Source organism: Archocentrus centrarchus, chromosome 8 (assembly GCF_007364275.1).
Source record: "Archocentrus centrarchus isolate MPI-CPG fArcCen1 chromosome 8, fArcCen1, whole genome shotgun sequence".
NCBI classification, from domain to species: Eukaryota; Metazoa; Chordata; class Actinopteri; order Cichliformes; family Cichlidae; genus Archocentrus; species Archocentrus centrarchus.
The window spans coordinates 4,102,869-4,127,538 of record NC_044353.1 but is presented as its reverse complement, the minus strand read 5'-3'; the positions used below and the strand labels follow the sequence as shown (position 1 = coordinate 4,127,538).

Below are 24,670 nucleotides of genomic sequence, written 5' to 3'. Positions count from 1 at the left end.
CTGATCTTTATTATGTATTCAGCTTGCTCATGAATGCTCATTTCCCCACAACATCCAATTAAAATTAGCTCTCTGGTAATAAAGCCGGAGTAGAATTGCTTTCATTGCATTAGATGTATAATTGAGCTCTCTCCATCCCAGCGACCCAAAAATCAATTTCCTCTAAACTGTCCAGGAACTAAAACTCTGTTTGCTGCGCGGGGACCGGACACACAAATCACAACACGCCAAAACCACATATACACTTAGAGGATTGAGGACGAGCGTATTAAGAGGGGAGACTGAGATAGACAGGGTTATGCACTACTGTCCTCACAGATGTACGAGGGGCTTATTTTCTCAATATTATACATGTATTTTTATGTAGTTTTGTGGCTCAGCTAAACAGATTTCCAGAATCCTCTGGTGTTTATTTATGTGGCTATTCCCCAAAATCCATGTTTATTTCTGTGCCTTGCTGCTGTAACAAATCAGACCCGTGGTAGCCATCTGGAGTTTGGCGCAGGGATTTTTCACTGCTTCACATTAACTCCCCCCCTTCTCTATTTCTTCAGGTGGGCACCTATGAGGTGGGGATCCTGCAGATGAGATACCCCGTCTGGCCACGGTTTGGCAGCTACTTAGAGCCGGTGTCAGATTACAGGCATCTCACAGTGGCCACTCTGGAGGAGCGTCCCTTTGTCATTGTGGAGGCAGTGGACCCCGTGACTGGTACCTGTGTCAGCAACACTGTGCCCTGCCGACGACAGTCCAATAAGACAGAGACGTGAGTTAACTGAAGTGACGAATAATAGCACAGCATCACATATCAAAGGTAGATTAATTACACATTTAACATTTAGAGCGGTTTCAAAAGCCAGTTACTACAAATCCTGCAGGGTCTAACCCCGGGGACAGCAGGCTAATGTGACAGAGAGGACATGCATGATTGGAAAACTATGAGGAGTCTGTCCTTCTGTTGGCCGTCAATATTCTTGTTATTCTTAAATACAAGTTAGGACAAGAGCTTGAAAAGTGTGCATTAACCAGCTACCAGCCGCATTCAGCCTTTTGTCATATCGCAGGTGTTTGTTTGTTTTAAATCATCTCTTAATGACTGCCACAATCAATTTCCTCCTGATGATGATGTCACATATTTTAAATGTTTTCCATTTCTGCTTTAATCAGTGATTCTTATAAATGCACCCCCCACCAGGGGTCCCAAGGGACCCCAACTCCACCTATACAGTTTTAATAAATCGAGCCTTTTATTCAGCTGATTGTTGTAATGGGTTCTGATTTAAAGATCACACAGCATAAAGGGGGTAGGGACACTCAGCCACTGATTTCCACATGTGATTGTGTCGTCCTAATTAAGTAAACGGATTGGCCGTCGATTGACTTGTTGCAATAAATATTTACCCAGGTACTGGATTTTCTCCCAAACATGGACAGGAACAGCTACAATTTGCTGGCCCCATGCTTTTGTATGGAAAGAAAAACCAAAATGTGTTACTTTGAATAACTGTGTGTTTGGGGCTTTTGTTTGTTTGTATTTTTCAATACAAACAATATTTTTTGTTTGTATTTTTGGGGGAGGTGTTCCGAGCATGCCCTACCGGGAGGAGGCCCCGGGCCAGACCCAGGACACGCTGGAGAAATTATCTCTCTCGGCTGGCCTGGGAACGCCTTGAGACCCCCCCATCCCGGATGAGCTGCAGGAGGTGGCTGGGGAGAGAGGGGTTTGGGCTTCTCTGCTTAGGCACTATCCAGATTTTGTGAATTGTATCCCTTTGACATCTTATAATGCTGTTAGACAATATTTTACTTAAGAAAACTTCCCCTTCCTCTCATAGTTGTTCTCTTGCAGTTTCTCGGAAAATACTTGAAAAGTCTGTAACATTGAAAGCACACCATATCTAAGGATGCTTTCAAAAGTAATTGTTTTGGACCACAGTTAATTTCATTTTCATTCAAATTACAATGACAGATGTGAAGCCTCCCTTGGACCCCACTGCACAGCGGAGAGCAGAACGCTGGTCAGTAAAAGCAGCCCAGATCAAACTGAATCAGGGTTCATATGAAAACATTTTTGGATGGCTTGTTTGGACTTTTTGGTCCAAGTTTCTAATTAAATTATTGTCCAACAGCATCATAAAATGTCAAAAAGGATAAAATTCACAAAATCATTTTCTCAGAGTTTATGAGAGAATGGGAGAGCAATGCCACATGGAGATAAGGTGCTGCAGTAATATACAAAAGTGTAATAGTAAAATACAAGAGAGCAACAAAATTAATTTGTCAGTTATCTCCATTCATTCAAACAGTGCTGGACAGCTACACACCAACGCCTGGGTTAAATAGTCCATTATACAGCACTGCTATACAAAAGAAACCAGCACATAATGTAAAATAAGTCATTTTAATGTCATTTCATGACGTCACATAACTGGGCTTCAAATTCTCCCTGAACATACAGCTTAAAGAACCTGATCTATTTGCTTTCATTTTGTCGATCATCTCACTTTGCTGTATATCACTGCACAGTCCCCACACACACACTCTCACATGTTAACATGCCCGGCTTAATTGATTTTGTATCTAACTTGAGAGGGCCATTAGGTGTGAGATTAAGAGGCTCTTCCTCTGTCATTAGCACATGCATGGCTTCTTATCACTCTCACACACTCAGTGAGGTGAGATCCTCATTAGGCTGCTTGGCCGGAGTGCAATATCCCCAGGATCACCCTGTGACCCAATCAGGGAAATATATGTGCTGCATGGAGGGGTATCAATTAGATGGGACGTTAAGGCCGTGTCATCAATCCCAAACACCTAGAGACTGATATTGGTGTTCATTAGTGGGGGAGAGAAGCACAGGCCATTATCCATTACTGACAATGGCGTTAATGAGATGAAGGGCCCGGAAGATGAAGATCACGTCCCTTCAGTGTTATGAAGCGCTGGAGTGCTTAATCGCTCATGCTGACCAAATCATCCTGTCAGTATAGAAAATGCATGATTCCCCGTTTTCACAGGGCCGAACAAAAATTCAAGGCAGAAGCAGAGGGAGGCAGTGAGGGGTCCAATGAAGCATCCAGGACTCTGGGCAGCTGAAGCTGCACTAAGACTTTATCTACAGGTCATATTTATCATTAATTTAGTCTGTGGACTGTCAGAATTTCATGAGCGTCCATGTGAGTGATGTCTTCAGATCGCTTGTTTTGCCAATTCAACAGTATTCCATGTTAAATAAGAACAAAGCAGCACATCTTTGCATTTTGGGAGTAAGTGGGAATCTGCACAGGAAGAGACGGACACCAACACGAGCACAGTGTCAAAATTAGGCAACTTGTAGTAAAAAGCAAATGAGCAGTTGGCAACGTGAGGTGGGAGGGCAATTTCCATTTTGAGGCAAGCGACTGCCGTGACTACCAGTGGGAGTGAAGACTGACTGACATACGGGCGCTATGGCAAATAGGGTTACCTGCACTACCCAGCAACCATGAGCTACAAAATATTGCATAAATCACTTTATATGTGGAACGTGTTTGGAGCCAGGAAACATCTGGAATTTCTTCATAATGAGTGAAAACTCGAAATAAATAAATAAATATAGAGTTAGACTGATCCTAGGCTTTCACAATTTATACAGTGTTGTTATCTCAGAGGAATAAATAAATAAATGAAGTAAATACTGAGGCTAAATACTGAACAAGGACCACAGTCAGCACCTGCAGGCTCAGATGATGGAGGAGGAATTAATTTGCAGCCTGAGAGACTCTCTGGAGAAGCAGCTGATTGTATTACTCAGTTATCTCTGAAGCACACATGCATATACATGTGTGTAATCCCTACCCCCTAAATCTGTGGAAAATACTGACCAGATGAAGTCAATTTGAATATGACATGAAGAATGATTTGCTGAGGACCCTAAAATGCATTATTAAATAATTAAACTAAGTGGGACACGTGCAGGTTACACATAAACACCAGTTTTTCAGTCAGCCTCTTAAAAGTGCCATCTTTCTTTATCTGAATCTCCACTGCGGTGCTACATTCTCCTCCAGCTCTAAACACGATTACAACTCAGACCCCAGTCTGTGCTTTCTAAATGAGAAGCCACCGGTCGGTCATGCAGATTCTCCATTTCAATGCCTCAACCCCTGGGCCACGATGCAGCTTGCCAGGCAGACCATCTGTGTGATTCACTCACGCGTCCTCGGAGAGGCCTGACAAACAGGCACCGGCGTCCGGCTTGGACTCGGCTGAAGCAGCTCACAGCGGTCACCACGAGCTCTTCCATTTGAGTCATGCACGTTCTTCTGTGGGATCAGAAAAATCTCACTTCCTCACTGCCTTTGAGCAGCAGGGAGCAGGTTCTACCTCAGAGCACTCTGGCAAAGATTAATTCAGAGATAAGGCCCCGGTGAAGGGTGGTATTGACCTGAGAAGATAATGTCATCACGCATTAGTTGCGTTCAATGGGAGTTAGATCATAAGATGATTTAATTAAAGCAGAGACTGAGTGCAGAGGCAGATGTGCTGCCTGGAGCCCGAGAGCCCAACGATCCATACGCAGTGCCAGAAAGATGCACTAAGTAAATTTACACATTGACAGTCTGTGAAGCTACTGTTTGAAAGTTTCAGCACTGCTTCTTACTGTATATACAGCGTGTAATACTCTCCTTACCAGCTCACCCAACAGTCACACTTTAGACACGGAATCTGCTCACGGCTGTTGGTCAAAAGCTTTTTAGCTGGCTAACTAAGAGCCCTGATCAGAGGGCCGACGCATGAACTGCTGAAGGGGTTTGTGGGTAAAAGGGTTGTTACTAAGATACCTTACTGACAGGTAAAACCCCCGAAGACCACCAGAAGAAACCTGACAGTAGCCCAACCCTCCACCTATCCACTAATTCATAAAAATAAAGCTGTATGACACCTTTATTTATTCAGCCATTTAAAACAAAAGCATTTCAAATACGCAGTTTCTTTTCTTAAGGAAGCATGTCATAAAAGTTTTGAACACAGGTGTATTTGTAAAGCCAAAGGCTGTTTCAAAATACTTTCCAGTAATAATGAAAGGACATTTCAGTAGAACAGCCTGTGCACCCGATGTGCATGAATTACAAATAAGAGTGGTTTCTCAAAATTTGGCTCCAGAAGGATTTAAAAAAAAAAAAACAAAACTGCAGCTTCTCCATGTTCAGTTGATATATTGTACCATAATATACTGTGATACTGTATTTATTTATTCATTTAGTCAAGCTCTTCTTCTTCTTCTACTACTTCTTCACCTCCTTCTTCTTCTCCTCATTATTATTAAAGACAGCAAACAACCCAGCCTTAGATCTGTCCATAAAGCGTCAGCTGGTCAGAAGTATATTTTGAGCATTCGGTGCTTCATAAACACCTTTCTGTCAGGGAAGACAAAGATGTAAGAAGAGGATCGATGTGCACTCAGTGAGGATTCCTGACTCAGCTTCAGCTTTGATGCTGGAACCATTAAAGCTCCAGTGGAATCGTCAGCAAGTCAGAGTTTACAAATGACAGGCAGCTGTCTTTGTGAATGGGAACACCCCCCCACCCCCGCCCCTCTTTAAAGATCAGCTACACCCAGAGGCTCCTCGGCGATCAGGTGATTAAAGCCCCAAACCTCCGTTTCATCGTCCCCAAAATCAATTTCAGCTGGAAAACTCGTGTTTCTCCGCTCTCTTCTTTCAATTCATTTTCTATCAATCCCCACTGGTCCACTTACAGAGGAACTAATTAATGCAAAAATATTATTTACACAAAGAAAATTTTAGACTAACAATGCAAAAAAAAAAAAAAAAAGAAAAAAAAAAGTCTCCACTATTAATGTGCACATTAAAAAACAATATCACAGATTCTGTTAGTGAGGTGCTCCTCTAGAAGCTTTTTAAAAGCTAAATACTTTGTGACAATTAAATAAAGGAGAATTATAATCAGCTGCCTCTCTAGTGAGCCTTTCATCCCACGCGTGGACTCCAGCTGCAGCCTGTGGTCCATGTTGCTTGAGGTTCTGTTTAAAGTGACCCTCAGACTCACAGAGCATCAGACTGCCAGCTGCAGTCAAAGACAGGAAGTGCCGGGCTAACAGTGATGGGACTGTCCACTGACTGAGCCCCTGTGTGGGAAACACTGAGCAGAGACATGTTTCTGCCTGCTCCTGCTACTCATTTCACAAATCCTCAGATATTTTGTGACCCCTTCTGGTCCCAGCAGTCGGAAACCACCCTAAAAAGCAAACTGAGCCCCTGATTTCATTTAGCCCAATGAGAGAGATGCCTTTAATTTTCTTGAGAAGGGACACAGATGGAAATGAACAGCATTGTGTGCGCACACAGATACAGAAAAATCTGGCACATCCTGCTGCCTGTCAGCACCCATAAAGCCCCATCAAAACATTATTCCAAGAATGTCCACACTGAATAAATTACCACACACACACACACACACACTTGCAATGATTCCCAAAGACCCATTTTAATGCAACTGGCAGCTGATTTAAGGCCCAGCCCTGAACCCTGGCAGCTGGTGAGACGAGGGATGTTGGGAGCGCTGTGTTTACTCGTGGTGTGCTGCGGCAGCCTCGTTTCCCTCTAAAGTGTTTGTTTGTTTCTGTTTGTCGTGGCTCCGTTCCTCCTCACCTCGCCTTTTCGTCTCATTGACTCCTGGTCCTGATGTGTGGGTGCAGAGTCCATTAGACTGAAGGTCTGGGGGAGGTTAGGGGTGATGTGTCATTAGTGCTCTCTGCATTGCACCCATGGCTCACTAGTTTGCAGCCACATTATCTCACACTGCCCACCTTATGCACCATATAGGCGTGATCACTGAAGGAAATAATCATTTAATGGTGGAACACCACATTCTCTAATTCCAAATGAGACAAAATGGATCAAGTGTGTCTGAAATGATTCTCTGATCCAGCAAATTTCACTCATAGGGATTAAAACAGATCCACCCAACATAATTGTGACTTAATTTATGGCAATGATTCAAACACTTTTGTGTGAATCTCTTGAATTTTTATAATTAACAATAAAGTAGTCTTGGAAAATATCATTAGCAATGTGTTCAACAGTCATTCAGCTTAGTTAGACTCCATAATGTTCTCATCGCCTGCACCCAAGCACCAATTCATGGAAAAGCTCAACCTCTAAATGTGCTTGAACTGGAAAACTGAAGAAAACAAGTCCACACTAGAACCACCACCACACATTACACACACTGTGCACCCTGATCATTTAGTGGCATATATTTGCTGGCCAATGGCCTACGTGGAAATTTAAGGTGTCTCCCAACCCCAGTACAGATTCTGAACTTCTTCTTAACACCAGCTTTTTATACCACAAAGAGCCCAGACTGCTTTAAAGTCAAGAGATGTGATTCTAAGCATTACAAGCAGCTGAAATAATGTAAATCACTAAAATTTGCCAATTAGGAGAAACACAACTCAGATCAACACTAAAACATTAATCCCTAACTCCATAGTCGGGATCAGACTGCACAGTCAACACATAAGCTATAGACCAGTGGTTCCCAAAGTGTGGGCAGCAGCCCACTAGGGAGCCACGCAGGTACTGCAGGGGGGCCGGCGTAATAAGAGAATTTCAGTTTGAATAGTTACATACTTAACCATATAACCCCGAAAGCATCAGCCATGGCACAACGTACTTCAAAAGTGCAGCCGTTTGCAGACTTCCTGCAACTAATACCGTAATACCCCTATATGGCTGTGAAGTGCAATTCCTGGGCTCTCAGGAACCGTTTAGATTTTTCCAATAGGACAAACGGTCGTGGAGTTACGGTAACAAGCCGACTCTGCGGTGATACACTGCGTCTTAACTGGCTGTTCGCAGCTTGTAAGGGCAGGAAACCGGCACTTCAGCGGCAATCGCCTGGAGTTAAAGGGTTAAATAAATGTATTTATTTATCTGGTTTTTAAGGGGGCCGCAGCACTCTTAACTTTGGGAATCACTGTTATAGACAATGGCTGCTATGGAGACGGTGGAGATGAATAAAACAAAATAAGACTATGATAATGAAATTTACTTTACCTAATTTATGTAAACAAACTCCCTCTAAAAGCAGCGCTCATATTTACATCCTAATCCCCGTTAAGAGCACTCCTTGACACATTTTTCTCCAAATCAGACAAAAGTACAGGATGTTTTACCAGGCACAACACTTTGTGTTCTCGTCCTTCTCCCTGGCTCACATCACTGCTGTCATCTTATTAGTGTGAAACTGAAGGACATTTTCATCCCCACGTTCCTCATAATCCTGCTGATAAGCAGAAGGAGAATTGATTTCAATCCTTACGTCAGCCCACTTTACTTAGTATGCAAAGCCCAGAAGTGTCCACTGGGCTTCTGCTGCCTGCTCTGTCTGAAGATCAGCAAAATATGTAAGAAGGCATGCTGTGTCTGTTTTGTCACCCAGACAGCTGGGTTTGCGGTACGTATTACACAGGCATATTTCATTAAAACTGCAGCAGAGACAATTAGCCTTGGTCAGAGGACAAACAGTTGTATGTATCAGACTGAAGAAAAAAAATGGTTACAAGGTGCAATATAGCATTTTTAATGCAACATTAAATGCTTTGCAGCGGTAGCTGAATAATAAAAGATGAAATGATTAGTGAGAAAAGTGGCAGCCTGGCAGCCTTAACGCTAAATTTTATATGCTGTGCTAAACAGGCAGAGGCTGCCGTTATGCTGTTAGAGCAGCGACTGTGTGACAAACAAATTAAAGTTTATCTTCATCAGCGAAGCTTAAGAGTGTCAGGGGTTTAACCGGGAACGTGGTCCTGCAAGTTGATGTTCACGGGGTATTTAAATACAAACTAATGTAAACTACAAGCTAGTTAAGAAATAACCAATAAACTTGACCAACATATCTTTACCTGGTCCTGGGATATCAGGTTAGGTTGAACCCTGTCTTTAGCATCACATTTGCAACTCTTCAGGTAACATTTTAAGGGCTGATGTCTGTGGCAAACTTGCCGTCACACAGTCCAGATAATCTAGCAATGAGTTTCACACCTGTCTGCTATTGTTTGTGTGTCATTAATTTATGTCAGATTTGTTTTGGTCCAACCAGCTGTCCATCCATCTGCTGGGGCTCAGACCTCCTTTGTAGAAGCTCAGACAAACATCCACCTTGATGATGAAGAGATGGCTCTTTATTACCTCTTCACCTCACTCCAACATTCCTCACCTCTCATTTGTAAAAATGAGATGTCTTAATGTTTGGGATTTTTGGTTTCTCCAGTTTGTAATCTCATGTTAAAAAAAAATATTCCCAGTATCCCAGCATCACATGCTGCTTTTCCTCTCTCTTTCCATTTCAGCATCGTAGGCCACACGGAGCCATACACAAAACTGTGCTGTAAAGGTTTCTGCATAGACATCCTGAAGAAACTGTCCCGAACCATAAAGTTCTCCTACGACCTCTACCTGGTCACCAACGGCAAGCATGGCAAGCTGGTCCGAGGAATCTGGAACGGGATGATCGGAGAGGTATGAACTACAATCAGCTGGTTTTACACGGCAGCGGTCCCACTTCACTCAGCTCACCAAGATGATGATGGAGGTCGAGACTCTGTTAGCTCCTTCTCATGAGTGTGGTAGAAACACATGGAAACAACAGTGCTTAAGTAAGGAGATGGGTCTCTTAGTGATCAATGAAAACTTAAACTTAATATTTAAAATGGCCTTAAGGCTTTTACAGCTACTCTGGTAGCCATGATTGTGTAATGCATATCACAAAAAAATTTAATTATTCAGGACAGAATCTCATCATAAAAGTCCGGGTCTGAGCGTTTCAGAAAATTTTCCCACACACCCATCCCTACGGATTACAGAGAAAAGTCCAAAAAAAGAGAAACTATCCAGTGAGCAGCAGTTCTCCGGGAAAAGCTGATAGGAAGGCAAAAGAACTCTAACCTCTCTTTATAACCGACCACAACCAGGTTCCACTCCTGTCAGCTACCGACAGGAAACTGAGGCTACAATTCCCACAGCTTCACCAAAACTGGAAGAAGGGAAGACTGAAAAAACGTTGCCTGGTCTGAAAAGTCTCAGTTTCTGCTGCAACATTTTGATGGCAGAGTCAAAATCAGGCATGAAAGCATGGATCCATCCTATCAATGGTTCAGGCCGGTGGTGGTGGCCAGATGGGCTACCTCAGTATCGCTGGTGACCATGTCCATTCCTTTATGAAAACAGCATACCCATCTTCTGACGGCTGCTTCCAGCAGGATAACACACCATGTCACAAAGCTCAGATCATCTCAAACTGGTTTCTTGAACGAGTTCACGGCACTCAAACGGCCTCCACAGGGACCAGATGTCAATCCAGTAGAGCACCTTTGGGATGTGGTGGAACAGGAGATTCACATCATGGATACCAATCTGCAGCCACTTTGTGATGCCATCAAGTTAATTGTTGACATACATGATATACAATAGTTGATTAACATGTACACAAGTAGATACCAAGGTCACTGCGTTAGGTGAAGGACAGACTGCTGCACAAAAGTGTCCCTGTGAATAAGCTACATTCATATTCCTCTGCCCGGCTCGCCTCTTGAGTTGTTGGAGGATACATTAGTTGAACTTTTTCTCCCCTTTTTATCAAAAACAGGGAGGCTATTGTGCTCAATGAGGCATCGACCTCCACAGGAGAGCTAATGGCTTGCATGAGGCAGAGTGTCTGGACTGTAAATCTACCGGCTCTCCATCAGCATGATAAACAGCGGTGTGGTATAGGAAAGAAAAAAAGATGGGGGGGGGGGGGGGGGGGGGGGGGGGGGGGTTGGAAAGGCAGTCACAGTGGAATTTGAGCTGTACTGTTGTGTTTCAAACATTAGCACCTCTTTTCAGCCAGACCATCAGCAGCCTTTAGTCTTCAGCCATTTGTTCCATTTCCAGCTTCTGACATTTGGTAAAGCACAGCTTTATGTAATAGGTATTATACTATATGCTCCAATACATTATGATGGATTAGAGATGGATTAGATGGCAAATCATGCATTACAATGCACTGGTGAAAAAAGGCAGGATAACACCGGCAGTGGCTGTTGAGCTGTGTCCATCTGGCTGGTAGCTGAGCCCTGGAAGAAGCAGTAAGTATACCACCCTCAGGGGCAGAGGCCTGGTGTGTTTACCTCACTGATAAATGAGATTTATCTCAAACATCAGCAGTGGATGTCCTGTATTATGTAGCAACACAGAGTTCGATTTATGAACACACCAGACAAACATCTGCTATCTGTTTGCACACACACAAAAAAATAAACCTCTGCTGACTCTTCTTCTGCCACAGGTGTTCTACAAACGGGCAGACATGGCCATCGGTTCACTGACCATAAACGAAGAGCGTTCAGAGATTATTGACTTCTCAGTCCCATTTGTGGAGACGGGGATCAGTGTGATGGTGGCCAGAAGTAACGGGACGGTGTCTCCTTCTGCTTTTTTAGGTGAGGAATGCTGCAGCTAACATCGGAGCATCGGTTTTTATAACGGGCTGGATGATATGGAAAAATAAAGAAAATCATATCAGTATTTTTAGGCTTACAAGCAACATGTGATATGTCACAGCCACTTTTATATCTATATTTTATTATTTGTGATAATAACCACTGCACTGGGTAAAAATGGTTCTGCTCAGCTGAGGATATTTCACTCAGTGTGCTACCTGCAGCAGATGGCAGTAAAGACGTCCCCAGCTGACAGCAGCACCCACCGACACACAAACTACAGACATGCGCTGATGTGGACACACAGAGTTTACGCACTTTAAAGAATCTAAATCAGTGTACAGTATATTCAGAGACTTTGCACTGCCTTACCTGATGTCAGACAGTTCTGTCTAACAGGAAGTGAAGCTGTTACGCTGCACCAGAAACACTTCATGCTACACAACATAATATGGCATCAATAAACTATAAACCAAACACCCGACTGCGCTGTCTGTCCCTGCAGAACCGTACAGTCCAGCGGTGTGGGTGATGATGTTCGTCATGTGTCTCACTGTTGTGGCCATCACAGTCTTTGTCTTTGAATACTGCAGTCCGGTTGGGTATAACCGCAGCCTGGTCACTGCCAAAGGTGAGTGTCATAACCCACTGCAGTCCATCAGCACCTCCTCCCTTAAACAACTACCCAACAGCACGCTCCACCCACAAACTGCATGCATACATCGCAGAGACACAGATACCTGTTAATTAGTGCTAAATAACATCCAATTAAAATAATACAGACTTCTCTGATGGGCTGCTGAACAAGTAACCATAGATCGTTTGTCAGATAACTGTATGAAAAATGCTGCCAAAGGAAACAACATAAACATGGCCAGGAGGCCCAGCTGAGTGACTCGATGTGTGTTGGCATCCATGTTACTAAACACTAATGCCATTAAATATAGTTTATTCATCTCACAGGTTGACCTTAGACAATTAAAGATGAATAAATGAATCAGCTAACCTCCTCAGACACGTCTCTGCATCGAGTCCCATCCTTACTCAGCCTCTAATTAGCTAACGTTCATTTCTTATTTAAGCTAAATGCTTCTTGCACCCTCTAAATGGCATTAATAAGCTACAGAGATTCAGTTATTCAGGGACAGTTTTGTTTTTAACTGTTTTACTGACATCGGTGCTTAAATCTAATTAAAAATCTTACATTTTCAGACTTAGCTAACATTCTCTGAAAAGTTCAAGCTGAATTTAATCCAGTTCGCTCAGTACACAGAAAATAATGATCAGTATCAGCATATTTTTTTCTAATTTAAACCAGAAGAGAAGCTTTGATTGTTTTTTCATAATGTAGACTCAAAATACAACTTTAATGTAATTTTAAGAATTCGTTTAAGAAGTGGCAGTCCTGACATATTGAGGGTTTTAAGCTGCTTTACAGAACGTGATATCCAATCCTATTTACAGTGGTCACATATTGGATCAATGCTTGGTAAATTGAGACACTGCAGTTTCAATTCAGAGCCATGTGGTCTATAATGGATGAAGGCCATAGGGTTAAGCTTGTAGCTTTCTATTTAATCTTTATTAGAGCAGTCTCTGTTTTTATATAAAGTATGCCATATATGATGCTATGAAGTTTATAACGATATAAACAATTAAACAATAATGATAAATAATAAAAAAAAGAAAATACTATCAGCTGCCAGTGCCCCCCCGCCTCCTGGCAGTAGAATCTTAAGGCAGCACGAAGTCCTAGAACAGCTTTATAGGTCTCAGTAGACCTTAACAGGGTGCATATGAGCCTCAGTTAAAATCATAATAAATATTAACCACTGAGGACACTGCTACTTTCTGTGATTGGCATTATTATGGTAAGAACTAAGAGATTTTTAGTAGATGCATCAATGGCATCAGTTTGAAAATCCCAGGAAACATCGTTCTCCAGTTATCACATTCAGAGTTGAAAGTTGGCCACCTGCCCGCAGGCTGACTCAGACTGATTAAAACGTATCTGTAATCTGTGTTTATAATAAGACGGTTATTTGCAAACCTTTGTGTGAAAGATTGCAGTCCTTCTGAAAAGGACCACAATTGTTGTTAAGACAAGTTGCCTCCCACCAGGTGACTGGTGCGACTGAAAGGGTGTGCCTTGTACTAAATGAAGTCCCCACCTGATTTCATCCTTTCTAGATCCTGGAGGTCCCACGTTTACCATTGGGAAATCAGTGTGGCTGCTGTGGGGAATTGTCTTCAATAACTCCGTCCCCGTTGAGAACCCAAAGGGCACCACTAGTAAGATCATGGTCCTGGTCTGGGCTTTCTTTGCCGTCATCTTCCTGGCTTCCTACACAGCCAACCTGGCAGCCTTCATGATCCAGGAGCAGTACATCGACACAGTGTCTGGACTGAGTGACAAAAAGGTAGCGACCTCTGTCATTGACCGTCCTGAGCGTGCTGCTGTGTTTAACGTACAGCTTAGGAAGGTGCTCTGTTTTGGGTGGGTAAACAACATGTGTTAGAGCTATGAAATGTAAATATCCAGAAATGCCAATGTCACAGCTGTGACTTTTCACTTTCCCTGCAAAATACAAAAGGGTTCACACAGTAAGTGGGAAAATTGAATTACATACCCGGACTCTTTAGAAGGTGATGTCAATGGAAAGCCTATGAAACATAATACGCAAGTGGATTTTCTGGGTAGACAGCGATTATATTTTTCTGGTATTATCTTATGCATATTTGTCTGGCCTGGGGATGTGTTTTATAGGAATATTGACGAGGAAATCCATGTTAAACCATCAGCACAAAAAATGATTTGTAGACTTTTTGCTTGCAGGCAACTGAAGGGATTAAAGAGGCATTTGAGGAAAAGACCAAGCTGTCCGCCACTCATTACAATTCCAGCAAAGTCATTTACAATTCTAGTTTCATCATACATTAACTCTGCCACGCAGAGAAAGAAACAGAGTCGGCCTGACAGCGAGCCCATAGATTATTAAAAGGAATTCTGTGTGGCAGCGTGGTGGGAAGTGCGAGCTCGACTGCTGTTGGTCCAGCTGTGCTGAACCCCTTAGGTTAAGTAAATGTAAATGAGGTACAAGATGATGCCACAGAAAGTGATCTTGTATCAGAAGAGAGCGTGATACAGACAAGTTGAACTACTCTGAAGATACTGCAGTATTAAAGCGGTGATGGAGCACTATGTGTATACATGTAGATCATGGAGCCCTGCTCTAAAAACCAGATTTAACACTGCCGGGATTTAAGTGTGAGCGTGTGCAACGCCATCTTGTGCCAGCTCAGAACGTGACGTCATTGGGTTGGTTGGTGCTTACAGACTTACCTTAGTTTATGTTAGCTAACTAGCTACAGAACCGATAACTCAGTGGAAAACAAGGAAATTAAAAGCAGTGTAATTCTCCAAAACCCACGGTTCCTGTGTTGCTTTTTCTTTAGAGTGGATTAATAATAATTAATAGTGAAAAAAATACCAGAAATTAACTCATTATTTACCCCCACCCCCCCACCCCAAAAAAAGGAGGTTGTGTTGTTAGTAGTGACTGAATACATGTAATTCTGTCTGTAAACACAATAGCTCGAAAAGTTTTGAATAAGTTCTGATCAAACTTTGTCGGGGGGGCAGGGTGGGGTCATGTTAGCGATCCATTCAAATTTCGCTCACGTCCAAAAAGGTCTTCAAGGTCAACTTTATGATTTATTGGATGAAAAAATGACAAAAAGCTTGGAAACTATGACTCTTACAAGTGTGGTGTGTGTATAGATTTAAAATATGTCAGATTTGACCTCTGACCTCTCTTTCAAGGTCAATAGATTGAAAATCTATGGAACTGAAAGTCAAAGTGATAATAATGCTATATAAAGCTATTTATTTATATGGGGATTCTAAATATCATATTATAGTTTGCATCCAAATATGTTACATTTGACCTCTGACCTCACATTTATATTTCACATCTATGAAATATCACATTGTATATTTGTTCACTTTTACTTCCTCTGGGCACAGCGTGGTAGATGCTGGAGGTCATTTCTGATAGTCTGAGTTGTAAAATTAGGTGAGTAAATTCACTGAACGAGCAGCAGGCAACAAATCATTCAAATCCCGTCATTATGCTCATATAAAATTATCTCAGATCAACATGAACCTGCTCTTGTCTAATCTTGTGCTCTGAGACTGGAGATCAGCGGGTATGAAATCAACACCAACTGACCAATCAATCCCAACAAAATAGTGTCACTCTCCTGGAAGATCCCTCGGACCTTTGTGTACAGCATCCACCGATTCTTTGTTTTAGCAGCTCTGCCGGTCTGGGTTTAAACTCTGTTCACGTGTCTGCTTCCTTTTTGGGATGCAGAAATTTAATACAGTAAATGTTCAGCACACATTCAGACACAATCAGCTCCATCTGCACCGTTTACAAGAACCACACGAAGAAGCTGAGCACAACATCGTCTGAAAACCACCGACCAGCACTGTGGAGATCAGTTAGTGTTTCGTCAGATTGTAAAAATTTAAGAAAAATAATACAGTGATACAAAAAGTCATGTACAATAAGGACAAATCCCAGTTTCAATACACAAATTCACCTGTCTCAATAAAAGCCTCCAAAGGCTGGCTGTATTTGGCCAGTCATTAAATAGAAAATGTTTTATTATGAACGCACAGAAAGAGAAAATTCCATTAATGAAGAGGCTGAGAAATACTTTGGCATGATGTGAATTAGAAATATAATGGAAACAACCAAAATTTGATTTACAAGGTCACAAATGTAAAAAGAATCATTTTCTCTGAACCTCCCCAAGAGAAAATTTCAAACTGTGCCTTTGTCTCTACAGAGATAATTATTGAGTCAACAACATTTTTTTTGCCATTAAAAATTGTTGTTCTACTTCCAGTTTCAAAAGCCACAGGAGCAGTATCCTCCATTCCGCTTTGGTACGGTCCCAAATGGCAGCACGGAGCGCAACATAAGGAGTAACTACCCCGAGATGCATGCCCACATGGTCAAATACAACCAGAAGGGAGTGGAGGATGCCCTTAACAGCCTCAAAACAGGGTACGTGTCTGCCAGGAACCATGAAAACATACTCACAGCAGAAGTGTGACTGAAAGAAGAGCCAAACAATTACACGAAGGCCATTTGAGTAAAACTCCTTTTCTTTACCCTGCTAGGAAACTGGATGCCTTCATCTATGACGCTGCTGTGTTGAATTACATGGCTGGCAAAGATGAAGGCTGTAAGCTGGTCACTATTGGCAGCGGCAAAGTGTTTGCTACCACTGGTTATGGCATCGCACTGCAGAAGGATTCACGCTGGAAACGGCCCATCGACCTGGCCCTGCTCCAGTTCCTGGCTGATGGTAAATTTTTCCATTCATATGCAATAGAGGAGCAGTTTTAATGATAGCCGACTGAGCAGGACAGGGGGTTAAAGTCAAGGTAGCACTTTCCACCCTCCAGCATGCGTACTGCACAGATCAAGCGCAAGACAAACACAGCACTATTTTATCGGTGAGAGAGAAAAGAATGAATCATATTTGTGTAATTAGTGATGACAAGCTGAAGGTTATCAGCTGAACAGCTAAAGCGGTATTAGTTCGTAGCATTTGCCTGGCTCTTTCTTAGTTTATTTTATTTTTTTAGGCCTGTAGTTCTCTTTTTTTACCCTTTCACCACCGACCTCTGCAAACACTGTAACATTAAGCCCTAATTTAAAAATGAGATCAGCAGACAGAAATGCCTTCCTGTTCTCTGTAATTCTGAGATGATGGACGAGTGCAGCTTTGTATTGTATGTGTATATTCATGTGCAACAAGACATGTCCAAGTCGCAGTTCTCCATTACAAGCAGAGATATCACCATGACATTATAGCGAGGCAGATTAAATATGGATCTCGTAATAACAATAATTCTGATGTAATGCCACAATTGGCGAGCTACTGGTGATTACTCTCACCTCTGTCTGTCCCCTGAGATTGTCATCCATCTGCATCTGCACAAACCATAATGGCTATAACAAGAGAAGAACCCCAAATTGAAGAGAAATGCTACACTGGTCTTGTTTTGTGCTGCTCAGTTTCGATATGAACTGTGGATGAATGAAGTGCATTCCTTCATTGGCCTGATAAAACGTTACCCATGGCCCCAACTGGTCTGTGGGCTGTATTTGGAGAACCTTCATTTTAGATGAACAACTGCTGTCTGGCCGGGATTTTTCAATTTGCAAAGAGGAAAAACTACCTTACTCAGTTTTATCTGGGGTGCTGGTTATTTGAAAAAATTTCATTATCCCATGTAAATGACTTTCAGAGGGGACTGGAGGGTGTTCTAGTACTCCCTAAAAATATTGATAGTGTTATGCAAATAGAGCTTAAGCCTGTATCCTGTACTCCTTACTCACAGGTGACACACAAAAGCTGCAGACTGTCTGGCTCACTGGCATCTGCCGTAATGAAAAGAAAGAAGTGATGAGCAGTAAGCTGGACATCGACAACATGGCCGGGGTCTTCTACATGCTGCTTGTCGCCATGGGCCTGAGCCTGCTGGTTTTTGCTTGGGAACATCTCCTCTACTGGAAACTACGACATTCGGTCCACAAATCGGAGCGCCTGGACTTCCTCCTAGCTATCAGTAGAGTAAGTACCTGCCTGTTTTATGTTACTTTCAATCATATTTAAATATCCGGCCTATTACATTTAAGAACTGGATTCCTGTGGTGTCGGAAGAATCTAAAAACAACTAATTCCCAACTGGGAAAACTCATCCCAACAGGGTTAGTGTCACAGCCTAACTGCACAACCCTGGGCAGTTGTTAAAAAAAAAAAAAATTTAAAAATGCTGTACGCTTCGAGGTTCCCCTCAAAACAGAGCATTAAATGATATTAGAAATCCAGTAAGTCAGATCAGTACACAACCACAATAGTTCAAGGGTAGCAGCCATAAAAGAAAGACTGTAAAATGAAATGAGCTTAAAGCAATGAAAGGACTTCAGGGATGCTTGCTGAAATAAAGTGGCAGTCGTGCTGCCTATGAAACTGAATTTAAATTGCCCCATTAAAAAAAAACCTTCATCTCTGTGCCTCATGTAGTCCAAAGTGAGATTAAGTATTCCAAAGAGATATGCAATGTGGATGTAAAATATAGCTGATGGGATAAAAGTGGAAAAACTAATATGGTAACTGCATGATCAGCAAATCACTCGTTTATATTCCTGAGATGAAGCTGTGTCCACAAACATTTCAATCACCGCAACACACGCACAAAACAATGATGACTCTCCTTCTCTCTTCCACGTCATTTGTTCTGGTATCTGATGAAGCTTGCAGATGGTAATATTACCTTTCCACCTCTCTGCAGGGCATCTACAGCTGCTTCAACGGAGTAGAGTCAACTGACCACAACGGGAGCATACAGAGCCCAGACGTCACTTCCAACTATACCCAAGCCAATATGCTAAAGATGCTTAAGACAGCCAAGGACATGGTGTCCTCTGCACGAGTGGAGAACTCTTTAGACAACGCCACCAAAACAATAGAGAACTGGAGCAGGAGAGGGGCCGACAATGTGCGAGCCGCCCTACCACCCAGAGTTACGACCACAGACATGACCCATGGTCGTCTGCCCTACATCTCGAGCATAACAGACAACCATTCACCATACCCTCAGAGGGCCATCACACCCACCTTTCCAATTCATTATGGGGACTCTTCTACCCAGCCCCTCCTGGATAAGCCCCGGGTGGTAACTCGGCCCACACCTCTCCGGTACACGCTGCCTGCACGCAACAGTCAGCACATCTTAGAGAGGACTCTGCCCATCTCCAGCCTCAGCAGCCCTCACATCGCCATGAGGGATGCTGGTCCTCCTGGATCTTCAAACCCCCATCCAAGCAGCAGGCTGTATGTGGAGAACCAAGCCCGGCACCCCATCTCTCCTTTTGCCACTTACAGGGACTTCCAGATGCCTGATATCTACATGGAGCACAGAGGACCTCTCAGGAGAAAGTTTAGCTACCCCCCTGACTGTGGGAGTCGGAGGAGGAGGTCCCATAGCTACGTGTTTGATGCTGCAGACCCCAGAGTGAGAGGTGACTATGATGAGCCTCAAACCTGCCTCGCTGAGTTGAGAGCCAACCACCTCCTAAGCAACCACACCCCTAATGCAGCTGCCATGCCTTGCACTGCAGGACACTACCCTAGTGGCAGCACCAGCTGCAACTCCTGTATGAAGTCCTACCTGGAACCCGAGATGGATGACATACCACTCCTTGGAAAGGACAAACTGAACCGCCGCGCCTCATTCCTCAAAGCCACATGGGGCAACGACAGGATCTGTCAGGTAGATGAAACAAAGCCCTCGACATCCACATCTCCCCCAACCCGAGCAGACATGCCTGACCTGTTTCCACGGGTGGTAGTGGCTAACCCAAAACCCCACAAGCTATACGGCAGTCTGGGGCACAACCTGTCCTGCTACCCTTTGGCTGCTGAGCCGGCCTACTTGGACCCAGCCCACATGGGCTCCTACCCCTACAAGCAAAAGCTCAAGTACTCTGAATCCACCCGGTTGCCCTCTTACAGGGAAGCCATTCTGCAGAATGCCGCCGCCCTGCGCCGTTCCTCCTCCACAGTGGTGCACAGACACTATTCCACCTACCTGAACTCGTACACAGACTTACCAGTGTACGTGGGGCCACTGGCTCAGGGACCATCCCAGTTCTACCACAGTTCCAAGGACATGTGTCACTTGTTTCCCTGTACAAGCCACTGCCCGGATAATGCAGCAATGCTGCCTCGTATGAGTGACAGGCAGGTGGTGTACCACAACAATATGTTTGGGGCCTATGATGGCACAGGAAAGAGGGAGGACCCAGGCTCTGGGGGCAGAGAGCGGAGGCAGGTGTTGGTTGCACGCAGAGTCAACAGTCCCTATGTGCCAAAGCCCTGGGGCAGGGTTTCAAGCCTGGAGTCTGAGGTCTGAACCACCATCCTTAACAGTCCTCCATTAGGCTCTCCGACTGAGCCCCTCCAAGGACTGCCTGGAGGTTCTCCCCTCAGCCTCTGGTTAAAGCAAAAATAAAACTCTACACCAACAGTGTATTTGAGAGCATTGGCTCTCAATTATCAGTGCAATAAAATCTTGGGCAGTGATATGTAAAAGGAGAAGACACTCAAAAGCAAATTACTGCTGGGACTTTATGAGCCAAACCGAAAAATACAAATTTTAAAGAAGGTAATGCTGAAAAGTATTTAATACATAAGAATTGAACCAGTTGATTGTTATTTAAAGGATTTTTAAATGCTGTGTTGCTGTGTGAAAGAATACTGGGAGACGGTATACTGTAGCCTCTCAATCCGATTACAACTTGTCATTTTCTGCTCCCATTTCCTTCAAAACCACTTCAGTTTCTCAGCATTCGGATCGAGTGATAAATTACTGATATAATTTTGTGATCAAACCACTGATATGTCTTCCATAAGTTTCCAAGTCCACGACCTTGGGTGCACCATTCGTCTGAGACTTTCTGCTCCACTGGTCACTCATGTAATTTGACTGGGATTTTAAAAAGGGAAACCTATATAAAGTATCGTGTATTTCCATTGTTACACTATCCTTTAATAAAGAACGGGTCCGTCTCAAGGGCCTTTTGGAATCATCTTCTGTCCTCTTCATCTGTATCCTCTCATGGCCTCAGGAGATTTAAAGAATGTGATCCTCTCGTTTAGATATTAGGACTATAGATATTTTAAAAAATAAATGGTCAAATCAAACCAGCTTCTCCTAAATGGTCTTTTGCACTGATAAAGACCTAATTAACATCAATACATAAGCTAGCTAACACAGAACGAAAGCACAGATGTAGACTTGAATTCCCAAAGAAAATTGCAGAAATTAAGAGGAGCCCAACCACAGCACAGTCGGCTCTTTCTTCAAGCCGAAACTCAAAATGATGGAGCTTTTTTTTTTTTTAATGTTCAGTCGATTGTTACAGCAGAAAGCAATTTGCTTTATGAAAGTTCTCACACAATCACTGAGCTGCCATGTTCAGGTCTGTGAATCAGCCTATAAACACAATTCAAAGATTGATTAACTTGCTTTTATATCCAGATCTATTTTCTAAAATGCTCCATGATGCCACTGTAGCTGTTACAGTCAGAACTCTCAGAGGTTGAGGTGAGCTGGCTGTTTGTTAGCTTACTTGTGTAAAGGTAACGGCAGTGCATTGTTTTGCTCGACCAAATGATGTGATGGCTAAGCAAGTTTTTTTGCTGGCAAGTGGAGGGCTTTAAGGCCAAAGTGCATATTAGAAGGGTGTGTTAGACCTTTTTATTCATTAAATTAAAGCATGTGACTAGAAATAAAGCAGGTCTGGCCCTTTATGTGATTCGTGTTTCAGCTGTGGCCAGTACTGAAACAAAACTTGACACCTAAGCCATTTCACTTTCTAATTAGGCCAATATTGGAGAAAATTAAAAGATGTATTACTGCATGTTAATTACTTTTGTCTGCTCACTCCCATAGTTTGCATTTTGCATTTTCAGTCCCTCTATGCTCTGTTTTCTCCCCACCATTGCAAAGTGCTTTGCACTAAGGGATCGTCTGATTGCAGAGAGAAAGTTGCAAGCGACAGAATATCCCTCCACAAAGTTCACAGCATCCATGCGGCTAACAAACCATAAGATCAACACTCATTCGCACAACAGTCGTGTGCAAACAGCTCAATCAGGTGTGCAGCTGCCGTATCTCTAAACAGGGTAAGCGCAGAGCAGGCTGTCCCTGCAGCCGCAGAGAAAGACCACTCAAGATAAAAAAGAAATAAAGAAGCATGAAAATCAAAAGTGTTGTAAGGAGTAGGAATTTTCTGACTGAGATATCAATGCCAATTATCCACAGGTTAATATTACTACTAATATTTAATGGGTTAATCATATTTAATCATAAGCTGTGCCTCTCTGCAAATGCCTGGGAGCTTTTCCTGCTAACAACCAACAGACAAATAAAACAACAAAAATATAACCTCTAATAACCGGTGTTCAGACCCACAGAGACTTCAGGTCAAACCCCACACAGAGCAGTACGAATGCTCAAGTCAGCAGCCAACAGATACCGAAACAATCAGCCAGGAGCAGATCTGCAGACAGCAACAAAAACAGCCGGCGGCGTCAGCAGGCGCAGCTCAGAACCCCGATTAACCAGAGCCCAGACAGAACCTCACCTGTTAGCACACACACTTACTGCGCTGAAGGTTCCCAAGCTGTACAAACAATAAATCCACTTCTGACTCACAGGAGTATTGAAGATTTTCCATATTTACATCCTTACTGTATTTCCCTGGTTAAAAAGACCAACAACAACAAACTGGAAGGAAACCAGTCCAGTCCCTAAAACTCTCAGTTCATCAGCATGACACACATGCTGATCAGCAGACTCAGGATCAGCTCACTCACAATGAAAAATTAATTTCTAAGTGCTCCTATTAAAAGTTTGCACATACAACGAGCAGCATGGGAAAGGAAAACAGCAGAAACAAACGCACAAGAACAACCATCAGCAAAATAACACAATAGATGGAAGATGCACCCCAGCTCAACACCACATATTAAATGCATTCTGTATGTGAAATCAGCACGTAATGGTTTTAAGCTGTGAGCATCGTGTTCATTTCTCTGGGCAGTGAACTGAGAGCCATGAAACAACAACTCTGAGCAGCAGCTGGACATGTTAGCAGACACTGACCTGGCTGATGGTAATCTGAGTGTCAGCTGACAGTCAAAGGAGCATCTTCAGATCCACACTGCACAGACAGGAAATGAGAAGAGCGAGTAAAGAAAATGAAAACGGGAAGAAACTGACATTTACATACCTAAATAATATCCTAAGTAATTTAGCCTAGAGAAAAGAAAAGAAATGCCATGTAAAACCATCAGGCCCTTAACACCTCACCCTCAAGCTCACAACTGACTGTGTATTAATACACAGCAGGAGGCACCATGTACTGTATGTACAAAAGAAAAACAGAAGCTGGACATGAGAGGAAATGTAATCAAATGGAAAGAGATCAAACAGCAGGACTGGAACAACAGAAGGGAGGAAGGAAGAAAACAGGCAGCTGGCATGTTGTTTTGGTTGGGAAGCTTTTATTTTGGTAACTCAGCCTGTCCTCGGCCTCATTAGTATTATTTTACTTCATGTGTGCCTTGAGAGCAAAGAAGCTCCTTCATACAGCAAAGACTCTCACACTGAGCTGAGTGCAAACACAGACCTAAACGTATTCGTGGACCCTCGTCTTTAATTCTTTAAAAAAAAAAAAAAAATCAGCACATTTTTGTTCTTGGATAATTTTTGTTTTGTTTCATTGGATGAAATCATTTAGCTTAACTGTTAGACAGCAAGCTGAATTTATGAGAGTATTAGCGCATGGACACAATCAAGTCACCGACGTCACCTGTGGCCAATAACTCACACACATTCAACACGGTCACACAACTGACGGCTTATAAATGACAAACAATACTGCGTTTAACAGCAGAAATAATCTCCTATTTAAAGGGCTTATGAGAGTTTATCACAGACTAACGTACCTGCGTGAAGGAGCCGCGCACAAACGGGAGGAACCCGGAGAGCAACCCGCATGTATGCAGAGGCCGGCAGGGGGCGCTGCTCCCACAGCCCGATGACAGAAAACTAAAAATACATCATATAATAAATTATTAATTATAACTAATTTTTAAAAATGTCAGTCAATGCAATTATGTTACAATATATAGCAGTGAATAATTATAAATGTAATTCTTCTTCTTTTGGTTGTTCATCTGCCTCCATCTCAGCCTATCCCAGCATGCACCTCTGTCACACCCACCCTCTGCATGTCCTCCTTCACTGCATCCATGAACCTCCGCTGTGGTCGTTCTCATCTCCTGGCAGCTCAACCATCAACATCCTTTGTCTAATATATCCACTCTTCCTCCTCTGCACATGTCCAACCCTCGCCTCTCTAACTTTGTCTCCAAACTGCTCGGCCTGAGCTGATGGACTCATTTCTAAGTCTGTCCATCCTGCTCACTCCCAGTGAAGATCTGAACATCTTCAGCTCAGCCTCCAGGCTTTGTTTCAGTGCCACTGTCTCCAAACCATCCATCTCAGCAGGTCTCACTAACATC

At 43.0% G+C, this 24,670-nt stretch overlaps 1 protein-coding gene across 1 annotated transcript in view; it reads left to right on the top strand.

The window, feature by feature from the left end:
- grin2ca (glutamate receptor, ionotropic, N-methyl D-aspartate 2Ca) overlaps positions 1 to 21,129 on the top strand; it is a 48,913-nt gene extending 27,784 nt beyond the window's left edge. The window contains exons 4-12 of the mRNA XM_030735747.1: positions 555 to 766; positions 9,359 to 9,527; positions 11,335 to 11,488; positions 11,994 to 12,119; positions 13,679 to 13,908; positions 16,406 to 16,566; positions 16,683 to 16,870; positions 17,913 to 18,145; positions 18,867 to 21,129. Of these exons, the coding sequence (XP_030591607.1) occupies positions 555 to 766; positions 9,359 to 9,527; positions 11,335 to 11,488; positions 11,994 to 12,119; positions 13,679 to 13,908; positions 16,406 to 16,566; positions 16,683 to 16,870; positions 17,913 to 18,145; positions 18,867 to 20,489 (3,096 nt within the window). The 3' untranslated portion in view covers positions 20,490 to 21,129. The remainder of the gene's footprint in view (positions 1 to 554; positions 767 to 9,358; positions 9,528 to 11,334; positions 11,489 to 11,993; positions 12,120 to 13,678; positions 13,909 to 16,405; positions 16,567 to 16,682; positions 16,871 to 17,912; positions 18,146 to 18,866) is intronic.
- Positions 21,130 to 24,670: the final 3,541 nt, after the last annotated feature.